This window comes from Nuphar pumila, chromosome 12 (assembly GCF_984573655.1).
Source record: "Nuphar pumila chromosome 12, dmNupPumi1.hap1.1, whole genome shotgun sequence".
NCBI lineage: Eukaryota > Viridiplantae > Streptophyta > Magnoliopsida > Nymphaeales > Nymphaeaceae > Nuphar > Nuphar pumila.
Window position 1 is genome coordinate 35,087,273 of NC_143260.1, and position 10,381 is coordinate 35,097,653.

Sequence of the window (10,381 nt, forward strand, 5' to 3'; positions counted from 1 at the left end):
CTAAGCTGCTAGGCAGGCGGTCTAGGTTCAAATCCCATGGGCATCATTCCTTGCTCGAGCTCAAAGATTTCCTGAGGAAAAGGGGTAAGCCTACAGAGTTTTACGCCGCAAGGATAGTGATCATAACAGCACCAGCGCGACTAGGTCTCTGATCTTGAGGGCGGCTTTTCCGTTTAAATATATAAAAAAAAGATCCAAGCAATCAAATGCACCCAATTCTTGTGAAAAGAAGAGATTTTTGACGATTAATGTTTCTCAATTAAACATGATCTTGTCATGAAAAACCCTCTCTTATGGGGTTTCTTTCCCTAGCTACCTTTTGCTTATAGATCCAAAACTTGCCACATTTCACATACGCTAGGATTCTTGCACGTGTAAAGTAGTCATATGGTTACATGCGACATTAATAATGTGCACCTTACTTTTTACTATTTCTATTAAACCACCATTGTGTTATACGTAACGCACATGCAAGCCATGCATTATCACAAGACAACAAATTCCTTTTCTTGTGCACCCTTACATTTTCCTACATACTTTTCATTGAAGTTCAAGCTAAGCAGAGCGAGATCCAAATGGATCATATAGACCTGGATCACATTCTACTTTTATCTGCGTCACGTACCTATCTAAGAAGCTTCCGGTAACTCTGATTTGTATTTTTCATATTGTTGATCAGTAGTTTTATATGCACAAAGAATGCAAGATTACCAATGACTATATGTTGATCGAATAGATTGCAGAAAGCATGCAAGATTACCAATAACTAAAGATTGAAGACACACAACAAGCATAATTTTTCATGTTGTTGATCAGTAGTTTTATATGCACAAAGAATGCAAGATTATCAATGACTATATTGATAGAATAGATTGCAGAAAGCATGCAAGATTACCAATGACTATATAGATTGAAGACACACAACAAGCAACTTTTTATCACTGTAAGACATGGGAATCAGTGGACTACTGAAGTTTGCTTAGTAGGAAGGCGAGCCCATTAAGCGATATGTGTTCAGTTTTTATTTTTTGATAGGCAAGCTGGGGTTAGGCAGACCCCGACCAAATATCTCTTAAGCCCCATGTGTCAGAGGGATTTGAACCTGGGCCTTCAGCTTGGCACAGGACCCCTCTTACCACATGGGATAGCACCTCGGTGGTCCTTAAGAAGGTCCTTTGTCATAAAAAAAACAAGTCTTTATTTAAACAGGGAAGAAGCTCTAGGTCGTAAGCAAAACATGCTAACTCCTCCGAGGAAAAACATCAAAAAAGTCCTTCTTCAACTGCAACTTCCTCCACTATGCCACCATGGATGAGTGGATTGAAAGCTTGAATCTCCGAGCACTTGTTCGGAAGAATCATGTGTCCGATAGTATGTTCCATGTTGTGATCGGCGGTATCGGATTTCCTCGCAATGATGACCGAGTTTATGACTTCATCCGTTGGATGGTAGACCGAGAGAACCTCGAATCCATGGAGCTCACATGGATCAACCACAGGGTAGAGAAAAGCTCGAGCGCCGTGAGCGCTTCGGAGCATTAGTATCGAGCCCGGGGCCATGTGCTTAGCCAAGTGGCTCACAACCTTCATCTTCTCTTGTTTGTCCATACCAACTAGAGCTGCTAAAAAAACAACATCATAGTCTCTTAGACAATTACCAGTCTCCAAGATATCAGTAGTATGGAAAAACATACGCTTAGACAGGTCAGGATGGTTCGAAACGAGCCGACTCGCTTGCGAGTTGGCTTCGAGGTTGAGATCATAGTTGTGAAACTCAGTGGTTTTCAGGTGATTCAATGCTAAAACAATTGATGTTAGAGGCAAAGGCCCAGAACCCACAAAAGCTATGGAATTTGGGACCTTGATACTATGTTGGCACAAAATGTTGTATTCTAAAAGGCTAAGCTTAAGGTAATTGGAGTAGTAAGGAAATATAGTTAAGTGCTCTAGAGGTTCAGTGTAATTAGAAGCAAGGATCTCAGAGAAATGGCTCTCTAAGTGGCCCTCTGCTTCCCCACATAGCTTGATGAGGTTTGAACGTATCTCCTGAACCCTTTTACTCAGCCTGTTGACATCAATGGAACAAGGAGGAATGCATGTCAACACTAACTTTGTGAACAAAATGTTGACATCCATTGAAGGCTTGAGAGACTCTAGTCTTGAGATGTCAACACAGATTTCACAAACTGTTTCTATCAATGAATCTTCATGGAAACCCATGTCGACACTATGAGAAAAGAGTTAGGACCCTTTTTTTTTTCTGACAGAAGCAAAGGGTTAGGACTTCAGGACCAAGAAGACTCGCAAGTCACAATACGCATCCCAACCAAGAGGGTCCTATTTAAGAAGGCTTGTGGGGTAGGACCTAGTGGTAGCACTTGATTCTTTGTCATATCGCCCTACTGCCTCATAGTCCACCATAATAGTGTAATGGTAGACATTTTGCTAATCCATTATTGTTTGAATGAAAAAGATCTGGTTAGTTTTATGCTCTCTGTGGACCCACGTGACCACCGGTGGTTCGTTGGAGAAAACATGATCTAGTTGTTCAATAGTTAATATTTATGCATTAATTAGTGGTTCATGTTGTCATCTGTCATATGAATACTAACACAGACATAGACACGGACTCGATATTTATATGAGACATGAATACAATTTTTTTTTTTGAAAACTAGGACATGATCAGGACATAGTTTTCGATATTTTAATACATAAGTATTGATTGTATATTGAAAATATTATGAAAATACTAAAAGGTTACTAAAATAATGTTTAACGTGTCATGACATATCACATGACATGTCTAGGTGTCATGTCGTGTCGTGTCATGTAGGATGTTAAACGATCATCCACCAATCAAAGGACCAATTAATTATCTCATTAATTACCAAATAATCTAGGGTTTCATGTTGTCATAGTGTGACATTCTCCAGTAAAGTAACATTATTTCCACTAGAACTTCTAAATAGTACATACATTTTGAGTGAGTGAAGGCATTGAATGACATAGGGGAAGGGGAGCCATATAATAATGTGCTCTTGCATATGAATGTTCTCCCACTAAAGCCATATCCTTTCACAATTGTTTATTGTCATTGGCATTGGTGTGCAAGGCTGCCTTTTCCGGAAGAAATTTTGAGACACTCATAGTGGAGGTGTCGCAATTGATTGTGACCAATGTTTTCTATACAATTTTAGAAGATTTTCTCCAACCGTTGGATTTCCCTTTTCTATCCTATTCCATTTTATTCCCAAATTGGCAACTTTTTGAAAAGCAATATGTGACTTATCGGTGATGGAAATGCTTTTCTCTCATCCCTATCATGACAGATTTTCTCTTGTGAGCCCCAAGGGGTTTGACATAGTGGAAGGGAGCCTTTGCTACTAGGCGGGTGGTCAGGGTTCCATTCTCACCGATGTCAGCTCCTCGCATTATGGATAGGAAGGGTATTATGCCCCTTGCTTATGCCAAAACAAGTTGACTATGAGAGCAAGGGGTGCACCAAGGCTTTAACATCATTGGGACAATAGCCGTAAGTACAGCAAGCATAGCCAGCGCGACTAGACCTCTAATCCCAAAGGTGGTTTCCCTGCTTCTCATAAAAAAAAGAAGGGAAAGTGATAAAAAAACAATAATTAAAGTGAGTAAAAAGTGATAGAAAACTAAATGAATTACTGCTTTTTTAAGTGCATCTTTTAATATTTTTTCCATAAAATATTTGATTATATAAGTTTTATAATAAAAATATTACTCTCCTAACATTAAAGCGTTGTTCCAAACATCAAGAAAGATTGAATGATATTCATAAGAAAACAGGCTTTTTCCATATTTAATAAGTGGGTTTCTGAAGCATGAAAGAAGTGCATGGTTTCACACCTTAGAAGTGAGCTTTCGAGGATTTCAAAAGCTTCCAGGACATTTTGAACAATATAAAAATAATCAACATGGCCTTCATTTTTTTTAATGTGTTCCTTTTTTCTTTTCTTTTTTTTGTTTCTTTTGAGAGAATCAATATGGCCTTCATGGCATGCTGCATTTGATCTAAATGAAGCTTACTGTTTGGCTAAAGATGCTTTGTCATTGGCTACAGTATGCTATAATCCATTGTGTGACTGGTGATGCCCAATAGTCAAGCCAAACACTGGAAGTGCAGCCATATGTGCATTATCCCAAGGTATAACAATACTTGCAGGAAAAACTACCACAAAAAATGATGGAACCCTTTTATCAAAATAACCACTTAGGGCATGTTTGTGTGCCAAAGAAACGCCCCCCCCCCCCCCCCCCCTCTCTCCATGGAAACAAAGTCAAACACCTACCCACGTCGGACTTCGTTTCAGCTGAAAAGGTGGGCTCCCATTGAAACACGGGCTGCCATATGTGTATTATCCCAAGGTATAACAATACTTGCAGGAAAAACTGCCACAAAAAATGATGGGACCCTTTTCCAACGTAACCACTTAGGGCATGTTTGTGTGCCAAAGAAATGGCCTCCCCGTGAAGACTCTCTACGGAAACTAAGTCAAACACCTACCCATGTTGGACTTCGTTTCCGCTGAAAAGGAGGGCTGTCATTGAAAACACGGGCCCTTTTGTTTTTTTTTGACAGAGAAAGCTGGGGTTAAGCAGACCCCTGCCAGTTATACAACCATATACCATTGGGATTCTGACTTGCAACGTCTCAACACAAGTTGAAGTGCACTAGCTCCTCCTCCTTGACAAGCAAAACCTCTTTCTCCCGTTGGTAACATGGGCCCTTTTCTTCGTTGAAAGTGAATCCCGTATTTCAACGGGATGTTGTGGGGCCTGGTGTCTACTTTTTAAAAGATATTTTAAAATATATTTTCAATAAAAATCAAGTATAAATCATACACCAAATCTAAATAATCAGCTCACACAAAAGTGGTGAAGTCTAAGTCAAACTATAGGGAACGGGATAAGAACAAGTATTCCAAACAAATCACACTCTTTATTGCCTCAAAACTGAAAAAAATACAAAAGCAAATATGCACAAAACCTATTACAAAAGCACGAGCAAAAACAAAATCTAAATGAATTATAACCCCAAAATGATAGAAATGGTTTAATGCCCTAACTATAAAAACTCTAAATATAACCGTGAGCTAGCTTTCTTCAACCTATGTGCAAAGAACTTGAGTGCATCCACTTCAATCACCTTGTTCACCTTGGTGCTCGTCGAGGATACTACCTTCAAACACAGAAAACAAAAACCCAAAAGGCAAAACTATTTCTATATTATGTTAGTGACCCGACAAAGATTCAATTAGACTTAACTTAAGCACTCAAAACTTAATTTAAGGTTTCAATTTTTTGACGAAAACCAACACCTAACACATACAAAGCAACTCAATTACGACACAAAAAAACTCACCAAATACACTCTAAGTCACTTAATTATAAAAAAATTAATAATTTCTAAAAGTAGCTGCAACTAAAACTGCAAAAACAGAAAATCGACTTTAGTAAAATTATTGTAAAATCCCTACTCCTGGTCAGATCGAGCTAAAATTTAAAAGAAATACTCTAGACACGTACAACTACCACATGCTAAAATTTCAGCCATAAACTCCTTTTGGATCGACCGAAACAATCTGTTTATCAAACCAGAAAATTCAGAACTGAAGGTCGCATTTCTTCAAAGCCAGAAAATTGGCTTCGATAAAATAGCCTTAAAATCCCAACCCCTAGTCGGATCGAGCTGAAATTTTGAAGGAATACTCTAGACACGTACAACTAACACATACTAAAATTTTAGCTATAAACTTCTTTTGGATCGGTTGAAACAGTTTGTTCATCAGACCAAAAATTCAGGCCTGATACAAAAAATCCAACTGATGAAGAAAAGAGTTTTCCGGTAAAAATAAAAATTTTTAAATATAAAACAATGAGTCTAAACGATCCTAAACAAACCTAAAACACAAAAATCATAGAGAGTAAATCTAAATATGAAAGAAAAATAAAACAAAATCTGATCTACATGCAAGAAATCCTAAAAACCTAAAGAAGGGGTAGAAGAAAGAACTTACCGGCGGCGGTTCCTAATTTTGGATTGGGTTGACAAAAGAGCGGATCTCCCCTATGATAGTGCTATGTCTCAGAGGTTGCCCACAATGTGAAAAGTGATGCCAGATGTCTGTTACACATGAAACTCATGTGGAGAGGAAGAAGTGAAGAAAGAAGAAGAAGAAAGAGAGAGCGAAAATGTTTAAAACTACACTACAAATACCATTATTTCATGACAATTCTAAGGTAGTGCCCCCTATGGAAGGCTATTTTAGACTTTTTAACCTTTTCTCAGCTGGATTTAAGATTGGAGGAGTAAAATTTGAATCTTCGCTCCAACTGCTTTGAAATAACCCTAGAATGCCCGACTTGCACCCGATTTAGATGAAACTTGCACCAAAAAATCCTTGCATACAAAACACCAAAATTCATCAACCATGGGTATTTTAACATTAAAATTAATGAAATTCATGCATATATTGTATAAAAATACATGTAATTTATGCATGATCAAATTCTCCCATGCTTAATGTTTGCTAGTCCTCGAGCAAACTACTCTAAACTACAAAAAAATGCAAATAAAATAATCAAAACAACTAACTAGCCTAACTTAAGTTCGTAGGAATCACAGTTGCATTTATCACATGCAACAAACCCTTTAAACCCCTAGGTTATCTTTGTGGATGAGTAAGGTTTCATGAGGGTTTGCAGTGATGCTACCCACAAACATCCATGCCTTGTATATATTTGATTTAAAACATAGGTCTATAGAGTATACATTACACCATCATTCATCTTATGCGTCATTGGAGCTTGTTTAACATAGTGACTAGCCACCATAACACAAACCTTTAGACACATGTAATTAAAATTATCATCTATCATATACTCATGAAGATCATAATACAATTGAATGCTTAAGTAGTTTTAGATATGCTCTTCGTATAAACACCTCAATGTCAACTGATTACACCTTGACCCTTTTCTTTTGCCGCATATGCTTCCCCCATGTTTTGTGCAATATCAGTGTTCTTTAGGCTTTCTACATGGTCCATGTACCGAGCTTTGGCCCGGTAGCTCCCGGGTCAAATGACCTTAGGGAACCAAGTGCAGAGCATTCATCAGACTTAATTACTCGAACCAAGTGGGTTACGACCACTGACTAAGCCTAAGGCTTAGTTCCACTTTATTCCTTTTTCTGTGTGAATGCAAACACTTTGTAGAGTGCCTGAACCCATCTACTTCAGTCACATGACTTACTATGTATGCAATTTTATGGTCTATAGTGCTCTGTATTTTTATCTTAGTGTATTTCATATTTTTTTTCAAGGGGTCATAATCTTCTTTACTTCAGCACTTCAGAGTATACAATATCATAAATATATATATAGACATTCAATTCCAATCCGATTTGCCTAAGAAAAATCATGGGTAGGGCATTCAAAATGTCTAACCTACTTTTAACCCTTAGCATAAAAATGAAACAAGTTCAAATGTACATCTCAGAACCTAACTTTAGATTTTATCAATATATACAATGGCAAGTATGCTTCAAGTGTATCACACCCTCCCCCATGCATGAAATTCACTATCTATAGTGGTATGCCATGAAAAGATGAGGCTGACATATACGTGACAATGCACACTATGAAGGAAAAGCAACAAAAGGAAAATGAATAGATACGATTGGGTATGCTCAATGCTCTTAGGAGTCCATATTACTCATTTTAACCATGCCGACCCTATTAAATCCACTAGATTTACCTAAAATGCTCATAAACACTCAAAACTCAAGGTGAGTAGTCAGTATATAAATGACAAAAATAAATAATATAAAGAAAGAAACAAAATTCTATCTACTATGAGTTGCCTCTCATGAAGCGCTGTATTTATTGTCGACAGCCAGACAAAGAGACTACTAGCCCTTGCAGTCAATCATAACAATGGACTCAATGTCTTGTCCATCTGTGAGGCCCGAGATATAGGGCTTTAATCTTTGCTCATTCACTTTGAAATCCCCACCCATTTTGGGATCCCTCAAAGTGACTGCACCATGGAGGGAAGACCTCAAGGATCTCAAACGGGCCATCCCACATGGACCTTAGCTTTCGTGGAAATAGTTGAAGCCGCAAATTGAAAAGCCAAACTTTTTGCCTAGGCTCAAATTCCTTCCTAAGAATATGCTTGTCATGAAAGGCCTTAGTTCGAGCTTTGCAGATTTTGGCATTCTCATATGCCTCATTTCGCAGCTCCTCGAGCTTGCTTAGTTGTAGCTTGCATTTTTTTCTAGCCTGGGTCAAATCAAAATTGAAAGTTTTGATTGCCCAATAGCCCCTGTGCTCCAACTCAACAGGGAGATGACATGGTTTCTCAAATACCAAACGGTGGGGAGACATGCCAATGGGGGTCTTGTAAGCGGTCTGATAGGCCCACAAGGCATCGTCCAATCACTGAGACCAATCCTTATAGTCTGGTCGAACCATCTTCTCCAAGATTCTCTTAATTCTTTTGTTGGGGACCTCAACTTGGGCACTAGTCTATGGGTGATAGGGGGTAGCTATCTTATGATGTAATCAACTTATACGTTCTTGAAGTACTGACCCCCGTCACTGATCAAGGCACGTGGAACTCCAAACCTACTTATTATATTGTGCTTAATACAATTAACCACTTTATGACCATTGGTCTGGGTAGACACAACCTCCACCCACCTGGAGACATAGTCTACCACAATAAAGATATACATATAACCAAACGATGGTGGAAAAGGGACCATGTAGTCTATCCCCTAAACATTAAAAATCTCAATAATCAAAATGAGGATTAAGGGCATCATGTTTCTCCTGGACATGTTCCCTAATCGCTGACATTGCAAGCATCTATGACAAAACTCATGCAAGTCCTCATGAAATGTAGGCCACCACAATCCAGATTGCAAGACCTTGGTTGCAGTCTTTGTACTGAAGAAGTGACCTCCACATGCCAGGGAATGACAAAAGGTTAGAATGGACTCGACGTCCTCCTCTGGGATACACCTCTGAATAACCTGGTCTGCTCCAAACTTGAAAAGCTCTGGATCCTTCCATAAATAGTACTTCACTTGTGCCATAAACCAATCTCTCTCAGGTTTGCTTCAATGCGCAGGGAGCTTTCACCAGATAATTTGTAATATAAGCAAACCAAGGTAGATGCTTGACATGCAAGGTTGTTAAATGCGATGAGGCGAAGTGAGGCGTTGAGCTTGTTATGAAGCAAGGCGTAAGTTTCGAGGCATTAAAGCGTAAGCTTCATGATCAAAATAATAAAATATATAATATTAATAAACTAATGAAATAAGGAGTGAAAATCAGTTATGCATACAATTACAAAATGAGTATACACAATAGCTGTAACACTGAGAGAGAGAGAGAGAGAGGTTGTGATTTACTGTTTCAAGTTGTCACAGATTTGAAAGTGTGTAATGAGCAATCAGCCTCTATCATGCATATGTAGTGACACTGGAAAGCAGGTGATGCACGAAAATATAAACCTAAAAGTAATGTCCAAAATACAATGCATTTTCTCTCTTAGTCCTGTATCAGGGGTTCAATCAAACCTTACACATACAGATCACTGGACATAATCTTCGGCCATTTGGAAGGAGTTAAGTCATTAGGGTTAAATGTCATTGAAAAATGCTAATAGCAGCATCATACTCTACTCCTATCTAGATGATATGATGATAATACCAATAATCCCACAATCAGATATTCAAGTTCCAATTCAGTTCCACCATAAATTTATTTTATTAGGCAACTGATATCGAACTTCATAAAGAATAACGACTGTTATTGTCAAAAGCCCATGAGTGTAGTTGAAATGGCATAAGTGATCAACAACAATAATGTTTAGCCTTACAGGGAAAGCTTTGATAGAAGAACACAAAATGTGGAAGACTGAAAATGCTATCACAGCAAAGTAAAAGGTTCCATATTTACCTAGATTATATAGAAATGCAAAGGATTCATCTTGACATTTAAAGCACAATACTCATCAAGAAAAAAATTTATATATGAACAATGAGGTGGCATTATGGTGAAAATATTAGTGATAGTTGGTGAATTAATCCAATGGAATAACCTAGAGAAATCTGGCTACAAACCAAATATGATAAGTGAAAGATTAACAATTAACAATTAAAAAATAACTAACTAATAAAAGTATATTCCGGTTCTCAAAGAACAACACATGTTGGAAGCTTGCCTAGGACAATTTCCACATAGGCCAAAAAAATGTGGTCAAATACTGATTTTACTCTGAGAATTTGTCAAGATCTCATCTGCAACCAGAACTCATTAGAAAATTATCATTAAGAT

The 10,381-nt window shown here is 37.9% G+C and overlaps 1 protein-coding gene across 1 annotated transcript; it reads right to left on the minus strand.

The window, feature by feature from the left end:
- Positions 1-1,262: 1,262 nt before the first annotated feature.
- LOC149820659 (nicotianamine synthase-like) lies at positions 1,263-2,219 on the minus strand. Its single transcript, XM_089981840.1, has one exon. The coding sequence runs from the start codon at positions 2,217-2,219 to the stop codon at positions 1,263-1,265; it is 957 nt and encodes a 318-aa protein (XP_089837966.1).
- Between the last annotated feature and the right edge of the window lie 8,162 nt (positions 2,220-10,381).